This window comes from Poecilia reticulata, chromosome 3 (assembly GCF_904066995.2).
Source record: "Poecilia reticulata chromosome 3, P_reticulata-male-v2, whole genome shotgun sequence".
Classification (NCBI taxonomy): Eukaryota; Metazoa; Chordata; class Actinopteri; order Cyprinodontiformes; family Poeciliidae; genus Poecilia; species Poecilia reticulata.
The window spans coordinates 25899663-25919633 of NC_088832.1; the positions used below are offsets into that span (position 1 = coordinate 25899663).

The following is a 19971-nucleotide window of genomic DNA, read 5'->3' on the forward strand; positions in this document are numbered from 1 at the left end:
TTATTACAGATGTATAAAATCAGATCCTAAGAATATCCTACGAACAGCAACGTGAGCCTGTGTGCAGTGGATTTAAAGTCTTTACGTTGCGTAGTGATGGAGCTCCTCTTCGCTGCTTGCACCGTGTGGCATCTCTGACAGCTAAGCAAACTGCTGTGAGGAGCGAGCCAGAGCAATACAGAGAGCACAGATCCCCGCAAAAGCACATCCCTCGACTCGTTGCCACGCAATAAAATCTCTCCCTCACAGTTGAGCTCTTCTTGATGGAGCAGAAGGCTGGCAAGGGCGACAGCCCCACTTTTTCTCCACCCATCTGTTCTGACTGGAGGCTCTCAACGACGTCGGATCACGAAGCAGATAAATGCCACTTTAAATTTTACAGCTGTTTTTGTTTGCTTTTAAAGACATCTACAATACCAGGCACAGCCAGTATTATACTGACATCTATAACTTACTCGGCATGTCAGGTATGCGTTGAGGTAAGCTCCTTGGGAGATACACACACATTACCTTGTAGCAGGTAATTACCTCAAGTTGCATCATAGATATTCAGGAATTAAAGATTCTTAAAACCCACAGGGCACACCGGCTCCTTTCCAGTTACATTTTCACGGCTCCACGTTTTATTGCTTTGGCCTTAAGAGACGATGAATCTCAGGTGTATAAATTAATCTTTTCCAGGAAAAAGATAAATATTAAAATATATTGCAGATGGAATCGAAAAACAGATAAATACCCCCATACCTAATTTTAAATCACAATTGACACATATGCTTTGCTTGAATGTTACAGAAACAATATAGAGACTTTTGTTTTTTTCCTCAGAATTTCCCGTCTTGAAACTCTCTAACAATATTTTCATTTGAAGTTATAAACATTTAGAGTCTGCAGCAGATTTTGCATCTGTGACAACATAAATCTAGTCATGTGTGTTTTCATTTTGCCCCGCAGATATCTAGTCTTCCTGCAGGTTAAGCGGGACCTCTACCACGGCCGCCTACTTTGCAAGACATCAGATGCGGCTCTGCTAGCTGCCTACATATTACAAGGTGTGATAATTTGGTAGAACTGTCATAAAGCCAGTTTATTTTTACTTGAAAATCTTACATAGCTAAATTCTCCATGCATATATAGAATAAATGTATGTAAATGTGTTGAATTTCCTCTGCTTAGTTTTATGGTGAACTTGCTTAAAAAACAGCATTTTTGAATTTATAGTTAAATAAAAATATCCTCCTGGAAAAAATTTTAATAAAGACCCAAGATTCACTCACCAAAAAAAACGAAGAACTGACTACGGTAGTTTGCTAAAGTTTCACATAGTTATTAAAATGCAGACAGTCAGAATACATTTAGAAATAGTCACTCACTAACTAACTGTCCTGTCAGGATTTTATTTCTCAGCCTCTCTCCAACTCAAACTCTACCAACTCATTGTGTCCATATTTATCAGCTAGCTGATGATGTGTCACCGCAGCTGAAGTTATCAGCCAGTAGTCCCATGTATTTTAGGTAGCAAAGGCAAATTATTATTTACCAGGCCTTTCAGCTGAGCAAAAATTGGAAAGACAAAACAAAATATGTATTGATAGACATATGTTTTATTGTTTTTGATTCTTAGTACTGCTTTTAACGCATGAGACCATTTGACAGTTGACATCCGATGTCAGGTGTATAAGTAATTAAGATTTTAAATATTATAACACTTTTCTGAATCTTTTACCATTACAGTGGCATCCCACGTGTATTTGTATTGGGTCTTTTGTTGTTTTTCCTTAACTTGCCATATTCCAGGTCTGACTTTTTAATTGTGTGAGTTAAAGCTCCACAGTATATCAAGTCAGTATGTGCAGTTTCACATTTGCAAAGGACAGCTACAAGGTGATATTTTATAAGGCGCAACATCTTATGAAAACTTTAAACTGTGTTTTCCAATCTTAGTTTTGGTATCTGGATCAACTTTTGCTGTCTTTTATGCCCATAACTGATATAGATATAGATTATCAGTAGAGCTTCAGCACTCTTTTAATAACTGAAGCTGGCTAAAAGTAAAAAAAAAAAAAAAAGTCAAATTATCACCATCATTTTCCAAAGCTGTGAACATAACAATTGCACTGGAAAAAGGGAAATATTTAGAAGATAGAGATTTTTTTTTCACAGTTTAAATGACTTCTGATAACTGACTGATTTTAAACAAGTTAGATTTTACAAAATATAATTGCATAGTTACCACATAGCTAATATTGATAATGTTAGATATAACATATTACATAAGTGGCTCAAATAAAAGAAATGAGCTGCATGTTCACAGTTATTATCATTACCTTTCTTATTTTCTTCAGCTGAAATCGGTGATTACGATCCTGGGAAACACCCTGAAGGCTATAGCTCCAAGTTCCAGTTCTTCCCCAAGCACTCGGAGAAATTGGAGCGGCGAATTGCTGAGATTCACAAGACTGAGCTGATGTAAGGTGACACCAGTCGAGAACCCTGTGCACCTGGGTTCCCCCTTTCTCTTCTCTGTATCACAAAAGAGAAATCACATGGGGACCCATAGCTCACAGCTTCCGCCTGACCAATTCCTTATCTACTATTTCTTCACTTTAAGGTTTGCTGCTGCAATTACATTTTGGTAGACAATAATGTACTAAAATTGCATGACCTCCCATTGCTCTAAAAGCCCAGAGAAACATATTCTGAGAAATGTTACAGTTTCATTTTAATATATTGTATATTGTAAATTTCCTAATCTTACAAGTTGAAACTGGCAGATTTTTCTACAAAGTCAGAGACTCGATTATGATATAACTATTTTAGGACTCATTGCCTCATTCCAAAATAGCATTCTGAATTTGTTCATATTTCTGGATTAAGTTTCATTCTTCACCTGCTGACGGCATTAAACTGTCCAAAGCTTTGCACAGTCCTGTATTCATACTACTGTATGCAGTATGCTTATCCCAGGGGACGGATACAAATACTGGGTATGGATTTAGTCCTACACTGCCCTCTATTGATCATTCCTGGTTGCAGTTTTCCTTCATTAATAAAATGCATATTCCCTTGGTTGTCTTTGTAAACACAATTGTGGAAAAAACATATACGGATGACTATTCAAGCAAAAGCGATACATAAAATGGAAAAAAAAATGCCTACAGTCTCATCAATCTCCTTAGTGTTATTTTGTCAAGATGCAAAATAAGCAGACCCAAATCAAAGGTGAAACCTCCAAGGCAGCAAGTTGAGCCTTATTTTGTTTTCCTCAAGTATATACAGTAGTTTTGACATCTGAGTGTTTTTTTTTTATTTTTATAATATAACCCAAGTTGATTTTACTTGTGCCTCGTATCAGTAAAAGATATCAGCATCCATCAGCAGCAATGAAGTAGAGACGGTCAATATACACAAAATGTGAACACAAACTGTACTGTAAACATTTAAACAGACTTGTTCAGTAAAAATATAGCTTATTTATAACTTAAATGTATAGCCTTGGTATATTTAGGGTTGTTTATTTGGTTTACTGCTAGCTGTGCTGGTTATAGTCTAGTATCTACTTTGAGGATCAGTCCTGGTAAACGTATCATGATTGCATCCATATATGCTTTTCCCCTTTTTTGTGGTTTGTTTTTCTCAGAGGTCAGACTCCTGAAACATCAGAGCTCAACTTCTTGCAAAAAGCCCAGACTCTTGAGACGTATGGAGTAGACCCTCATCCATGCAAAGTAATTTTTACAGACAAAAAAAACGAAATATGAAACTATTCAGGCTTCCTTGCCAAAATGTTATTCTTCTTTACTCTCATACTGGTTCGGTCACTCTGTTTTGTTGCTTAAACTTAACCACGGATTGTTTTCAGGATGTGTCTGGGAATCCTGCTTTTCTGGCTTTCACTCCGTTTGGATTCACTGTGCTACAAGGAAACAGGAGGATCCATTTTCTGAAATGGTGAGTCCAGCTGAGCCACCATTTAAAATTCTGTGAACAGAAACTATTGCATTTAGACTCTGTCTTCGAATCAGTTTATATTTCTCAGCTGCATCACACTGTTGCCTTTTTCAAGGAGAAAAATGCAACAAATAAAGGAGTCAAATAAAAGTGGCATGCTTCAAAGTTGCTTTTAACAGTTACTGTTATTCCCTGACATTTCAGCTTTTGTCTGCTCTTCCTAATGTGCTCTTCTTTATTTTTCTGCCCTCTTTCCCCCCTTATTTATTCTGTCTCTACCTCAGGGAGGAGGTAACCAAACTTAAATTTGAAGCAAAGACATTCCATATATATGCAACTCAGAATGAGGTATGAAAATTCTCCATGAAAATGTATCCACACAATCTGTGCAACACCGAAAGTCAAATGAGTTTGATTTTTAAAAACACCCCTTCTCACTTGTGCTTTCTTTAAAAATACAGATATGAAGGAAAATATTGTCATTTTGTTTTGCTACAGGACAGAAAGATTATACTTACGTACTTTGCACCCACACCAGAAGCCTGCAAGCATCTGTGGAAGTGTGGAGTGGAGAACCAGGCCTTCTATAAGTAAGTGACAAGATATAGACATGTAAGATTATGCAGAAAGATTCAATAATACAGCCCAATACAAAGTAGCATACGGTTGTGAAATGTAAAGTAAAATAGTCCCTTGTTTTCAAAAAACCTTACGGAAACAAGTTCTTGACAGACATTAAAGAGGTTAATTAGGTTACAAAATAATATTTCAAACTTTCAACATCTCACTGAGCTCTGTTCAACCCACCATACAAGGATGGAAAGAAGTACAGCTGCAAACATACTTATTCTCTTAAACTAGCAAAACAGGAGAGGAGAAGAGCAACTAAAAATAGTAACTCTGGAGGAGCTGCAGACATTAACACCTCAGTTTAGAGAATTTAACGACAGACCAATTGGTGGTTGTGCACCCCAACATCTTATTGAATCATTACAATACGATTTGTAATGAAATACCAGATATCCTGTTTCTTCCCTAGCATAATTATGTTGCACTTTGTATTGGTTTGGTTACAACCAGACAAGATATGAAAAAAAATTATTTTTTGTTTGGATATGAAAAAATTGTGGAAGGGTTGTGAATACCTTTGTAGAGCTCTATATATTGGATTCATTTTTCCATTGGCTCACAGGTTGGAGAAGTCAAGTCAAGTTCGTACTGTGTCCAGTAGCAATCTCTTCTTCAAGGGTAGTCGCTTTAGATACAGGTAAATACACAGCATCTATTAATAAAATACTCATAAAAAGCATAGTTACATTAGCATATTATCCTCTGCAGACATTTGACTGTCTGCAGAGGATAATATGGAACCGATATTTTAATCTCTGTTTTGTAGTGGAAAGGTTGCAAAAGAAGTGATGGAACAAAGTGCCAGAATCAAGAGGGACCCCCCGGAGATCCACAGGTCACGTTTTTATTTGTATTTTTGCTTTAATTGTGTTTGTGTAAACGGGATTTCGTATATTTATGTGTATGTGTTTATTGTTTTGTTTGCTTATTTTTGACCTCAGGGCTGGTATGGTTCCCAGCAGGAGCTGTCCATCTATCACTCACGGTCCTCGTCTGACCAGCGTGCCCCGAACCCGAAGGAGAGCTGTACACATCTCCATCATGGAAGGTAATTACACACACACACACACACACACACACACACACACACACACACACGCACACACACACACACACGCACACACACACACACACACACACACACGCACACACACACACACACACACACACGCACGCATGCATGCATGAGGCTAGAGGGAAAACATAGCAGTGGTAAGCAATAAAAGGAGTCACCACTTAATTAGAGTATTACAAAGGTCATAGACTAGTTAGTGATACTTCAAACAGCATCACAATAACAGGATTGAACATGTGAGTGAAATGGGTCAGGGATAGTTTAGTTCTATTGGTTACTGTGTTAAAATCTTCAACGTCATGTTTGCCTGATTAATACTTGTAACCACCTTTCACAGTGTTCTTCACAAAACAGTTTGAGCTCGCATTGGATGAAGATCACCTGCGCACAGCAATTTTCAGGTCTTGCCACAGATTTTGGACTAGATCACATAGGTAATCTTTGATTGAACCCATTGTGTTGTAGCTGAGGCTGTATGATGATGAGGGCTGTTGACATGTTGAATGAATTTATAGCTTAATTTACCTTCAGAACAGTCTCCAGCTTCCCTGCTGTTGCTGAAGAAAAGCATGGGTCTGGTGTGTTCAGGACGAGTGTTGGTTTTCTCAAGCAGCGTAATGTATGATGGCCAATTCAACCTGGAGAGACTCACGAGCAGAGAGAGAGAGTGGTATTAGAAAGTTTAATTGACAAATGAAAGTCTTTGGCGCTCGGACCCAGGAGGAAGACGTTGCGCTGAAAACTGCTGTCAGAGAGAATGAGCCGCTGTGTATGAAAATTAGAGACGTCTTCCCCCCTGGGCCCGGACACTGGTGGTGGAGAGGATGGTGGAGACTGAATGGACATTGAAGAAGTCTTGGGCTAATGGTGGAGGAGGGGTGGAGGAAGGTTGAAGCTCAGCCAACGAGCGGACGCCGGTGAACAACTGGACCTTATCAAGGGAGTGACGCTTGATGATTGGAGGAGACCATCGCCGATTGGTTGGTATTGAGGTGCAGGACCACATCTTGGTTGGGCAGGTGGGATGAATATAATAGTCTTCCAGGCTGAATTTTCGCCTAGGCTTCATATTTCATCCTCCTCATGTCGCCTTCTTCTGCATGTTTAGCGTTTCCCTCACAAGGCTTGTAATAAGCCTTTAAATAGGACTAATATTGGGTTTCTTTAAGCAATGGCATTCCTCCCACTGCTCTTCCATTTATGGTCTGACCCAACTAATAGTTGCAATGTTGACAGAACCTCTCACCTGAGCCATTAATGTATGCATCTCCTCCATAGTTACTGTGGGCATCTTGGCGTCTTTTGTGATGAACGCTCTCTAGATTGACATGTTTTGGTACTACACGTCTACATCAAGCATAGGGTATTTTTAACACAACCTTTTAAACCACACACATATTGTGTATTCTTTCTCTGTGAATACAGTCTGAAACATAAAAAACCCTGAATGGCACTGATCAACCTGCTCCCTCAAGCATTGTTTTTGCCATGAGAAACTCTTGCAGTCACTTTATAAAGGCCACTTACTGCCCCCTCCCCCATCCAACTGGCTATTAACCTTTGGTTAATGCTTCCACTGAGAGATTTCCGTTTGTTGATCAGCTTGTTCAGGTTAATAAACTTTTAGCTAAGTCTATTTGCAGTGCTGAATCTTTTATCAAACAAGCCTTCCTCTTGTCATGGGCAGAGACTACAGGGTTTGACCAGTCAACTAAATATTCCTTACAATGAACCGCCTGTGTTTTGTTGCTCTGGTATTTCAGCTGGTAATAATATCACAACTTGAAAATAGCTCCTGCTGTCAGGGGTCATGCTGTCTATGTCCCAACTGACGGCAGGGAGGAGGGAACGTGAACTGTGGAACAAGCGGGGAGCATTCCCTGGCCTTGTCTGTCACTATCTGACCGCTCTACGATTCGTCTGTCTCTGTCAGCTTGCTGGGCAATTTGTGTGACCAACTGAGCAGAGACAGGAAGGCTTCTCACTTTCCCATCTACACTCGGAGGTACAATCTGACTGCAGGAGGATAAAATCAGCAGAGGCAACAAGAAGAAAGACAAGGTTAAAAGAAGGCCAGAAGAGTTGCACTGAGGTCCTTTCTTTGAATAAAATCATGGTGAAGTGTCTTATCCAGATCAAGACCAAGGTGAACGTTCACCTGCGTATGATCAACCATTGTTATCGGGAAGTTAAGGTGCGTGTGCTCTCTATGGGACCCAGACTCCTGGGCAAAGCTCTGGGGGTGCTGCCACTCTTCCCAGCCCTCCCTGGAGGATCTTCCACCTCAGGGTCTGGTTCTGGGTCAGGACATAACTCCAAATCTCCATCCAGGCTAGCTGTCCCACCCTCCTTTCATGGTTACAGTCAGCCACAAGCCAACACTGCAGGTAAAAACCCAGCTGGTTGCGTTTTCTATGGGCTGTTATTTCTGATGAAAGACTATTTCGGTGATTGATGTGATCATGTGAAAACTTAAAATGAAGGCAAAAGAAGTTTCGCATAATGCAGTGGTGTCCAAACTTTTTCCACTGGGGACAAAAAAAATGGCAAATTTAAACAACTGACTGGCCACAGAATTCAATCACTTAAAGACACAAAAATTGGTTTATTGTGATTTTTGTTAATCTACTCAAGACATTTTTTTATGAAATCTGTATGTCATTCAAGTTCTAAGACATAAAAAGGGAATATTTTTCCCAGGCTATATAAATTATTAAAAAGAAGTTATGTTCTAAAATTCTACAAAATAGCAATCCAAGTCTATGTCCATAGCAGTTTTAAATCTCAGTGTTTCGCAGACTTTATGGAAGCCAAATGACTTTTAACTTGTAGTAATTAGAGATCATTATTCAACTAACATTGTTATTTATGTTATGAATGCATGATAGCGAGGTTGTTTTCTGTCTGGACCTACACAGTTTGGAATGATCTTGTTGTTATAATAATAACAACAACAGAAACTTCTAGAATATGCACAAAAGGAGTGGGACATACAGCATGGAGTTCTGGAGGGATCCAGAGGAAAAACATTTAAAACAAATGAGCTTATAAACAGAGGGAGAACTGAAGAATGACACTGGATGCAGCTGAGCCAATCAGAGGACTGAGAACAGCAGCAGCAGAGAGCAAACAGGCGGCCTGAAGCAAGACCAATAATAAACACAAAAAGAAACTAAAAACTGAGGGAAAACACTGATCTTAGAACTTAATTCAAATGCACAAAGAACAGGCAAAACTGTTGTTGGTGCTGGTGACACTATTTAAAGTAAATACAACCACTTTAAAATTGCATTTTTTTCTAATTTGTTGTGAAATGTTTTCAGTAAAATTATAATAAATCTGTTTCATGTATCAGTTAACAGATTACAAAAAATAAAAATAAAAAAAAATCACGGAATTAACTGCACTGTGAAAATAGTTATTAATTGTTGGAGAATGTATAGAAGAACAGTAACATTTAAAAAAATAAATGGGAGTTTCCAAAAATACAACTGGTCCAGGAGAATGACAAAAAATGAACTTTAGAAGCTACAGAAATGTATGTTTACTACTGGCTCTAGATGTGACAAAAACGTCCTGTTATTCAAACATCTTAACTAAGTAGTTGGCTTAAAAATATGTATTTTCTTCAAACAAAATAAAATCCAGCTAAAATATTCAAAACCTTGTAAGACATTGTGTTACGTTGTGATGAAACCATAAATGTTTTTGTATCGCAATTTCAAATGCTCTAACTTACAAGACAGACAGTATTTATTTGATTTTCTCAGACAGAAAATCAAATAAATCTGCAGAGCATTTACAAGAATAAATAGACAAATAAATTAAGAAGTGGTATCCTGATGGATTCCTTTCTAAAAAAAAAATGAAGGCTCCATCATTCCACAGTTGAGATAATCTCTATCTCAACTGTCTGAATTTAAATACCAACACTGTCAAAAAAAACAAAAGGAGGAATATGAAAGACATGACATAAAGAGCAAGAGGCTCTACAAACAGTTAATTTGACAAAAAATATGTTACAATAAAGCATAATGAAACACTAAATATGCCTAGAGTTTCATCAAAGTCCTTAGAAAGTGAAAAATGAAACCACAACAAACCTGTCACAAAAGGGCATTGGGCCAAAACTGCAACCGCAAAAAAGATTAATTATAGAGGAGGGAAAGGAGTCAAGGGTAACCATAAAGGAGTGTTAAAGCCACACAGCAGAGTCAGTTGTTACCATGGGGCTACTTTAAACTTTAAATTGCTTGGATAAACGAGTTTCTACAAAAAGAAATAACTCCCCACAGACAAGGAAAAGGCCGAAAGGAAGAGTTTAGATTGGTATCTTTTAAATGACCAATTATTCCAACAATAAGAGCATTCAAGTTTTCAAATGGCAAATATATACATGTCTGAAAACCACCTAATTATAGCTCTAAAGCAAATCTTGATTCAGACTTGGTGTCTGGACAAAGGACTGCTGCACATCTGAAATCATCCATGAGTCATCATCGCTGAGTTTAAGGGCAGTGAAAAAAAATGTAACCACGTAATACAAATGTGATCTAGTCATATTTTACAATCAATGCAGCAAGTCACTTGATTCAATATCGCAAATTAAACAAACGATGAAAATCAGTGTTTAAGAAGAATGTCACTTATAGACCAATGGAATATGTTTGCAGAAATATACAAAGAAGATTAATCATATTCATAAGGGAAATATTGTCAGCGGTTTATAATGAGCAATTAGTTTCTCTGCAGGCTGGCTAAAATGCTCTAACTGACAAGAAATCAGAGCATTGAAGTCAACCTCGTCTTGCCTTGTTTATTTTTATTACACTGTAATCATCAGGCTGATGATAACTTTTTAATTACAGCAAAGTGTTAAGAAAACACCTTCTTTGCATTTCTAAGCCATCAAAATTTGTCACATCAGCAGAACAATAGAACCAGTCCATTATTACCACATAAATGATCATCTAAAATAACAATCACCCAATTTTTTGTGTTTTCTTTTCATTTTAGTTACCTCTAAAAGATGACTACATGTGTACACTTATCAGGAAGTTTATGTGATACATTTGTTTAATGTCTCAAAACATACCAGCACTATTGGAAAAGTTTTGCTTGTCTGATGTGTATCAATTTGAGCTTTCATGTAAATGGCATGGCTAGAACTTGGTGAATCAATGGTGGTGCAATGGCAGATCCTATGCCATTCTTACTGGACATAGTGAAAGAATTAAAAACAAGTAGGAAGATTAGAAATTTTGGCTTTGCATCCTTGATTGAAATCTCACCACCTAGTTTAATTAGATAATCTCTGAATCCGTGTTTTCAGGATTAGAGTCTCTTCGAGACAGTGCCCACTCCACGCCGGTGCGCTCCGTCTCCCACGGTGACTCGTTCATGTCCAGCCGGGGCCACCTGGAGGACGGGAGCGAGGCCAGCACGTCAGGAGTGATCTCCGATGAGACCTACAGCCCCTCGGACAGCGTGCTGCCCACTCCTGTAGCAGAGCACGGCGTGGAGCTTCCTTCAGCTCGCCATCTCAACGGCGCACCCTGCAGCATCGACGAGGAGAAGGAGTCGGAGGCGAGAGCTCTGAAGGAAGGGCAGGCGGGGGAGTTCAGGCCCGGCAGGAAAGCACCACGCACGGTCCGTAGCAGGCCTTCACAAGGCGCCGATGTAGAGGATCTTAACAAGTTCGTGTTAAGCGTGCTGCGCCTGTTCCTGGTCACCATTGGACTGCTGTTCGCCCTGTTGCTGCTGCTCATCATGCTGACCGAGTCCGACCTGGACATAGCCTTCCTGAGGGACATCCGCAAGACACCAGAGTTCCAGCAGTTTCACTTTGAGTATTTCTGTCCTCTCCGGCGCTGGTTCGCCTGTAAGCTACGATGGATGGGCGGTTTTCTTGTTAGCAAATGAGGTGAAGTGAGGGAGGAGAGGCCATGACTTAACACAGACCTCCGGGGGACGAGACGGGGCAGTAAGAGGAATGCGACAGCTTTGTTTATATCGGCTCTGCTTCTCCCAGGAAGGAGCTCCAGTCACAAGCCACAGACTGCCGTGATTATAATGTACGACTATCACTACATATGTAGGGGAAAAAAAAAAATCACACTTTATTTTAGAAATACAGGTCATTTTAAGGTATTTTATTTTTACACAAAGTCACAAAAGCAGGGTGAATCAAAGCTTTGATCAAAGTCGTTCAGGCTTCGCTTGTTCAGCCAGAGATAGTTGCCTTTATTTTTCTATTCATTTATACTTTATATCATTACTGTGAGAGAGGATGTCCTGAGACTTAAGGAAAGGTTATGAAGAGAGATTTAAAAAAAAGAGAACAGAATAGGTGATTAGTTTTATCAAACCAATAATGACCTGAATGATAAACAACAACCTATAATTATTGGTAATCCTTCATAAAAATGTGCAAAAAGCCTTGAATCTTTCACTGCATTAGCATAATTTCATACATGATCCGACGTTTAATCGACTGTTAATTCATTTTTTTATTAGCAGTGTAAAACAAATTCATATATAATATGTACTTGGTTTTATTTTTTATTTTTGCAAAATCAGCCGTGCCAAACTTATTGTCAATTCTCATAATCCCTACAAAATATAAATGTAATAGAAGCATTTTTAGATTTTTTATTTTGGTTAAGTGTTTTGGAAACTACAATTTGTAACCAATAGTTTCCGGGTCCTCAAATTAAAACTATTTTTCTAACGTATTCAGTGTGAAATTATGCTACTTAAAAGATACATTTGTTTAAGGGCTTTTTGTGCATTTTTACCAACAGTCCCCACTAGAAGACATATGCAGGGGTGATTAAGCATAGAACCAAGAAACATCATAAAGTGATTAATTAAACAAGTTTTGAACCAGATAATCTGTTTATACTCAGTTAAAACAACTACAAACAGTTATTCATCATCACTTTATGATTCAGAGTGATGCGGGTGCTACCCTGTCAGCTGGTTTAAACTATGTTTGTCAGTTTAACTGTGTCCATGTTCAGGTGTTCGTCAGATGTTCTCACATGATCATTTTAGTCCAAACACTACTGGACCATCAAAAGTCTACAAAATAAAATAAGCCTTTCATAAGAATACATATAAGATATCAAAGTTAGAAGTTTACTGCTTATTAAGTAGGAGCCAAATAACAGTTTCCGTGTGAAGAGTTGGTGCCACTTTGCTGTAGTTTGAAGGAAAAACGTGAGCTAACAATGTTGTGGTAGTCAAGTCTTTTCGTTAGTTCTCCTCCCAAAATCTGTAGAAAGTTCATCTTGATGTGCAATAATGTTACAAATCCAAAATACTTTCTACCTAAGGAAATTTGACTTTGTAAAATGTGAAAACTTTGTGCTATTTTCCCAGTGTTAAGAGATAGTTATATGTCAGAACCATACAGAAGTGAGTCATTCAGGATTGTGTTACCCTGCTGTTCCTAAACTCATGCATTTATTTTAAGGTTTAGTATATTTAAATTGTGTTTTATTTTTGTACAAAATGCCGTCAGTTTAACCTATGGACGCCTCCTCACAGTGGCTGTGACATGTTTTTACAACAAAAAATGTTTTTAAGGCACTCATTAGAAAGCAGTCATTGTTCATATCCAACACAGCGTTGTTCATCGCCACGCCTACCAAAGAAACCTCTGTTGTTTCACAGCCTGTTTGCATCAACAGATGAACGCTCTTCTAGTCTGCTGACTGTCTTCAGCCTTATTACTCTGATTTTTTGCAAGCAAACCTACAATGTGTCTTTATTTTCCCAAAAAAAAAACAAACGAAAAAAAAACTAAACATAAACTCCAAAAGTCAGTGTTCACAGTCAAGTGTTTGTCCTCAGAATGACAAAAAAAAACATAAATGCTGCGTGCCAGTGAAGTGTATTAGCAGATGTGGAACATTATGCTTTAAAAAGAGACACAATATTTTATTGTTTGGTTGAGAAATTCTAGATATATACAGGTAAATAGGATTGATGGTTACTGTGTAATTTACATTTTTTCCAAACGAAAAATCAACCTCTCTAGAGACAGCGGTATGAATTTTATTGCTTTTACATGGTTAAAAAAATATATATTAACAAATTGCTGCTTTTTACTTTGTAGCTCTAGAGAGTTTCAGTAGCATACTTACAGTAATATTTGTGCAGTTGAAACCATGTTTACATACACTAAATAAAAACAAAAGTAACTTTTCATTTTGTCTCCATGTAACATGCAGTCAGATGAAAACCTAAAGCTCCAGTGAGGATCTTCTCTGAAACTGATGAGTGTTAATATCCACAGTGAAACGAGTCATGCACCACGATGGACTGAAAGGCCACTCCGCAAGGGGAAAGATTTTACTCAAAAAGCAGCATTAGAGAGCTAGTTTTCATCTTGCAAATATCCATATTTGTATAAAAAAAACAAACAGTCTTGTGACGAAACTGAAATTGAACCGTTTGGAAATAATGAAAATTCTTCCCACCGGAGGAAAAAACAAAGCCAAGGTTTTAGAATCAGAGATCGACTCAGTAGCTCCAATTACATCAGGAGGAATGGCCCAAACTCCCAGCAAGCTGCTTACAGCTTGTGGAAAGCATGTCAATTAGTTTAAAAGCAATGCAACTACATTTTAAGGTTCTTCTGACTTTGAAGAAAGTTAAAAGTGAGAAAATGATCTCATTCTGGCCTTTAGGTCAGCAAAACTAACCTAAATAGGAAAGATTTATTCTGATTTATTAAGAGTCGTCTTTTTTTTACACAGTCCATGTATATACATCTGGTTTCAACTGCATATTTCAGTAGGCTACTCATAATTAAGCTTTAATTCAGTTTGTACCAAACAGGATTATAAAAACAAAAATGGCCAATCAAGCAGGGACATTTGCTTTTTGCTTACATTTGTGTTTATGTGTAATAAAATGTGCTAAATCAGGGGTGCCCAAGTCTAGTGCTCTAGTCAAGCAAATCGTGTTGGAGAAAGAATGCATTTTTTTCACATGGTTAAAAAAGCGACTAAATTTGGACACCCCTGTCCTATATAAACGAGACTCTAAATGTTTCAGATTCTGTAGTAAAAACGTCCAACTCGTTAATTGCAAATATTTGCCTTGAAGCCTTGCTAAACATTTACGGTGCATCAAAGAATACTGTAGAGGCATGTTTGGAACAGATTTCTTGGAAAAATCTTTTAATGTAAAATCCAGTTTTGTTGTTCGTCTTCTCTATAAATCTGATTCATTTATGCAATTCGATTAAATGCAAAATGTTTTTTGTGAAAGTCTGTTTAAGAGTTCAAAAGGAGAACCCATTGAATTCTCACTTGCCTTTAGTATAAATTTTATATATTTTATTTCAGAAAAAAAAAATTACTCTGTGTCCACTTGTACAATGCAGTTTGATCTATCCGGGATGTTAAACTGGATAACTGAATGTTTCAAACTTGAGCTGGCACATTACCTGGAGTATCAGTTCAGCTATCAAGCTACTGGCTCTCTTCTCACTGAAACATGTCGACAGGATTTAGGTGTCAAACACGTTCCTACTGTAATCTTTCTTCTTGTATTGAAGTCCAGCACATGCCAACGTCTCTGTAAGCATCATGTTCTGCATTCAGTTCCTCTAACCAAGATTGCTTTTTCCTATTATTGACAGACTAGTGTAATCTGTGAATAAACAATATTCATACTTTAAATCTCACAGTTGATTTAAATGCAGTTTAAATTTTACAAATAAAACATTCAAGAACATGGAGAACTGAATAAAAACATTGATTACTGACTTATAATGATTCAGGTCAACCACATAAGAATATTTTTGTTTAAAATTTGTCAAGCTGCTGTACCCTTGAGGTGACACAGAATTTGGGAATAAAAATATCTTCAGCAGTCATGTTCACTGCATAACTTTATTGGTTTTATATAAACGTCAAAGATATAAACACCACAAAAAAAATCTGTTCCACAAACAAAGCAGCTGACTTGCTGCATTTTCAAACTTTTGTAACTTAAAAAAAAAAAAGTGCGCAACATTTTTAGTTTAAATATCCTGAAGTACATGGTGGTCTTGTTCAAAGTAACAAATAAATAACAATAGTTACATTTCTGTAAAATTAAGGCGGCATGTGGTCAAATCTCCCTCCAAAATAAGCCTTAAATCAACAAGACGGGTTTCAAAAAATGGGGGAGTCATCTTCTTTATAGAGGATACAACATAAAAAAAAAAATTATGACGAGAACAATAAAGGAATTAATATATTAATAAGAAAGCATGTATGAGATGCATAGAAGCAGGACACGGGCAGTTACATGGGCAACTCAGTGAACAAAAGGGTAAAAAGACCCTGAGAAGTCAGACTATGAAAGTCTCAACAATCAAAAAAATAAAGACAAAAAAGCTAATTTTTTAAAAAAGGTGCAACACATCTGGAATGGATTTTATAGACAAGTACAGAATATCATAGAAAACAAAACCTCTCTGCACACATCTTTCCTCCAATACTCATCTCACTGGCCTTCGTTCTAACTGTGGAAGACGTGCATGCGTCCTGATGAATTTCCCCCCAGCAGAGCACTTCTTGTGGGATGAAAGGCGGTGACAGACAGCACCGTGCTAAGGTTCTCATCCATGAAGGAGTGTAGGAGCCGCCCGCTTTCGTGGAACACCTCCACCCGCCGGGGTCTTTTCATACTTCCTACCACAAAGCAGTCCTCCTGCTTGGGGTCCCACACTGCCGAGAGCTTCGACAACCAGCGGCCCGTCTGCATGTCATGACTGCAAATTCAAGAGGGAGAAACATGCTGCGTAGTTAGATCAGGAACCAACGTGGAGCACAGGAAAATATTTAAAACGCAAGTAAATCCTGAACACACCTGATGGATTTAATCAAGGGAGTTTCAGTAGTCAACGAGGATGTGTCGTATATCCTATAAATTTAATAAAAACAAAATAATATAAAAGACAGTTCCTGGAATATTTTAAGTATTTATACCCCTTAAATGTCTTCATTTTCCTGGCATGTTACAACCCACAACTTCAATGTATTTTATTGTTTGAAAGATTTTTCTGTCAGACCAAATAAAATGTCTAATTGTTAAGTAGAAAGAAAATGATACGCTGCCTTCAGTTTCAGTTTTTGAAGAAATAAACCACAGAAAAATCAGAGTATCTAATAGCCTTGACAAGTCCTGAATTATTAAAGTTTAACAGTGTGGTAAATGATTTCCGTATATTGTACATTTGTTCTGAGAAGACCTCAGAAATTTGACACCATTTAGCATAAAGACCAAGTGACAAACCAAACATCTCAGTGGCAAAGACTAAACTTGGGTAGGCTCCACAAAAAAATAAGTTTTCACCACCTCAGAGAAAACATACACTACACATTACCTTGAAAACACCAGCTCTATGTTGAAGCACGGTGGTGGCAGAAAAGCAGTCAAAACTTAACTGCTTTTCGCAAACATTCTCCATTCAATCAGACCGAGTTTGAGCAATCAGGTTAAAAAATAAATAAAATAAGTAAAGGCTTCCCTCTCTAAATGTGGAATGCTCAACCCAAAAGACAAAGCTGTGATTGCACTGCAAACGATTAGCTTTCCAGATTGTCTACCACATTTGAAAAGCAGATATTCTTTTTCTTCCACATTACAAATGTGCTCCAAATAGTGTCGGTCCATCACATAAAACCCAATAAAATTCATTGAGGTTTGTGGTTGTAACAGAAGATGTGAAAACCCTCAGTGCTTTAACAGCTTGTTTGCTTCACCTTATGTGGTTGTCCAGACATGAGGTGAGAACTCTGTTTCCAGTGCAAGGTGAGAAATAAGCACTGGTGATGGTTAGAGTGTGCCCATTCAGGCGAGCCACTGCCTTGCTTTGGGTCTTCTTCAAGTATCTGCTGTCATAGATGCCTACTGTCCTGTAGGAAAAAAAAAAGTTTTAAAAAGAAAACAATCTGATCGTGTGAAAAAGTGGAAACTCAAAACGATGGAAGAAATCAGTGATGCAATAATTACCTGCCTTCTGCTGCGACAAAGTACTGCATCTGGAGAGGATGGACGTCTACGCAGCGAACAGCCTTGGTGTTTAGGGAGTGAAGAGACTCATGGGAGTTTCTTCAAGGACAATGAAGTTGTTATAAAGACGATTTACTGAGAAAAATTACAATTTTCAGGAGTAAAACGGTAAATAAAAAAAGAAACGAACATGAACACTTATTGTGAACAGTGAAGCCTTACCCTGGAGTCCGCCTGTCGACAATGGCAACCTCTCCAAACCAGTTCCCTACCAGAAGTGTTGAGCAGTCATGTGACATAAAGGCAAACGTTTTCAGGCCATCATCAATCTCGTACACCTGGAACAAAAAGAATTAAAAAAAAAAAAACTTTCACATAAGGTCTAAATATCTTGGCAACAGAAGGAGGATAGAGTTACCAGAGGTGTGGATAACTTCTGAATCAACATTATATTTTGAACAAATGTGCTTGATGGCTTATAACTGTACGTACATCATCAAATACGGCCTTCTCTACATCCATGCAGCGCAAGGATCCGTCGTAGCTGGCGCTCAGCAGCTGGTTAGGCTGACACCTGGAGAACGCCATGCTGCCCACCGGACGAGAGTGGGGCTCAAAGAGCAGAACACCGTCATCGCCCCATTCAGCACCCTGATGCGCAGAACAATGAATAATTACATCAAACATGATTGAAGAAAATTGTCTAAATATTGGCCTGGAAATAAAGAGAGTAGAGAGTGTGGTTGGGATTATGCTGAAGACACAGTATGAGCTGGGATTGTATGTGAAGCATGAATGTGTCAAAAAGGACACATGTTTATTTTGCTTGTAGAAAGAAACCCAGAAGGTTTGACCCAAGTCAGAGTTCAAAGGCAATGCTACAATGAAGAATAAACTTCTGGATTTGAAGATAAGAAATCCTTGACATTTTCCTTCTCTTGTTATTGTGGCATTTAGCAAATGGATAAAAATGTTGCAATTCTGACTGAGCCAAAAAACAAGAGAAGTTTGATCTGATTAAACTTCAAGCACTGAGAAAAAAAATTAAATCTCTTAATTCAGTGTATGTGAACTACATGAAGAAGTTAAAATATCTTTAAAAAAAACATTGTCACGAGAATACCAAATCAAGATTTAATGACAACTAGAAAAATAGCTGTTCCTAGCGAAACAGCCGTGAGAATGCATATTTGCAGAATGACTGCTGCAGAAATGCAAGAAAAAGTAGAGAAAAGTTTAAGGAGTAGAAGAAAGGAGAAGAAAGTAGAAGAAAGCAGAAGAAAGCAGAAGAAAGCGGAAGAAATAGAAATAGTTGAATCAGTTGAATAGTGAATATACTATATTAATATATTTAATAGTGAATTAATAGTGAATTATACTGCATAAATTATACAATTATATAATATATAAATTATAGCAGAATTCAGCAGAAGCAGGAGTTTGTGTGCAACCTGAATTATTTGAAAAAGTCAAAAAGTGAAACAGAGTTTAAGAAAGAGCATAATTGAAACAACAGGAAAAAATTTGCGCAATCCCAGGAATAGTTGAAACAATTGAATAGTGAAACAGTAATAAGTATAACAAGCAAAGCCAGTGATGCAGCACCTGGGATTGCACAACTTCTCGCTAACTGCACTGGTTGTTATTCTATGAGAGCATGCTCCGTCTGTCTGTACGTCGCAAATAACATGGTTAAAAACATTTAATGTCTTAACTGATTTCCCATAATTAATTCCAAGTATTTAATGTACTGTTTTTATAGTCACCAACTGTGTGTGTAACGTGTTTCGTGTGCTGAGGAGCGATCGAAAACGGCATGTTACTCGAGACGGCAAACGCCATACAGATTCGAGGTGAGGTATTCAGTTCTCTGCCTCATCGCTGGGGGCGCTCATGAACCCAGATATTGTAACTCCACAAACGAAGAAGGGAGAACGTAACGGCAGAGAACGCCAAGCAGAACGTCAGAGACATTCAGGAGCACTTGGATATTTTCACTTCGAAAGATTTGGCACCAGTTTGGCACACACACACTATATATCAGTGACGTACGGTGAGGTTCATTGCTGGTGAGGCACTGACTTATGACTTAGACACCATGCATGCTATTGGACCTACGGAAATTTCGCGCATGCATACAACGCTGTGGGGCAAAAAGACTAATATTTTACATGTCATCTATAGCCGCGTTAACTCAGTGAAACTTAAATGTAGGTATTAATTTCGTGCTATGATCCACAGCAAAGTGATCTGTTTTCCCCAAGCTACGCAGACTCGCTGCCATAGCAACTGACAATAAT

General features: G+C 38.0%; 2 protein-coding genes across 4 annotated transcripts in view; one reads left to right on the top strand and one right to left on the bottom strand.

Moving 5' to 3' along the window:
• LOC103462736 (FERM domain-containing protein 5) overlaps positions 1–15348 on the top strand; it is a 68103-nt gene extending 52755 nt beyond the window's left edge. For both annotated transcript variants that reach the window (XM_081605358.1, XM_081605359.1), the window contains 10 exons: positions 952–1049; positions 2343–2466; positions 3638–3725; positions 3860–3948; positions 4233–4296; positions 4447–4538; positions 5141–5215; positions 5345–5413; positions 5520–5626; positions 10986–15348. In XM_081605358.1, coding sequence (XP_081461484.1) covers positions 952–1049; positions 2343–2466; positions 3638–3725; positions 3860–3948; positions 4233–4296; positions 4447–4538; positions 5141–5215; positions 5345–5413; positions 5520–5626; positions 10986–11575 — 1396 coding nt within the window. In that variant the 3' untranslated portion in view covers positions 11576–15348. The remainder of the gene's footprint in view (positions 1–951; positions 1050–2342; positions 2467–3637; positions 3726–3859; positions 3949–4232; positions 4297–4446; positions 4539–5140; positions 5216–5344; positions 5414–5519; positions 5627–10985) is intronic.
• Positions 15349–15542: 194 nt separating this feature from the next.
• wdr76 (WD repeat domain 76) overlaps positions 15543–19971 on the bottom strand; it is a 57057-nt gene continuing 52628 nt past the window's right edge. For both annotated transcript variants that reach the window (XM_081605362.1, XM_008405495.3), the window contains exons 10-15: positions 18164–18322; positions 17894–18009; positions 17672–17770; positions 17422–17574; positions 16526–16579; positions 15543–16427 (exon numbers count right to left, since the gene is read on the bottom strand). In XM_081605362.1, the coding sequence (XP_081461488.1) occupies positions 16175–16427; positions 16526–16579; positions 17422–17574; positions 17672–17770; positions 17894–18009; positions 18164–18322 (834 nt within the window). In that variant the 3' untranslated portion in view covers positions 15543–16174. The remainder of the gene's footprint in view (positions 16428–16525; positions 16580–17421; positions 17575–17671; positions 17771–17893; positions 18010–18163; positions 18323–19971) is intronic.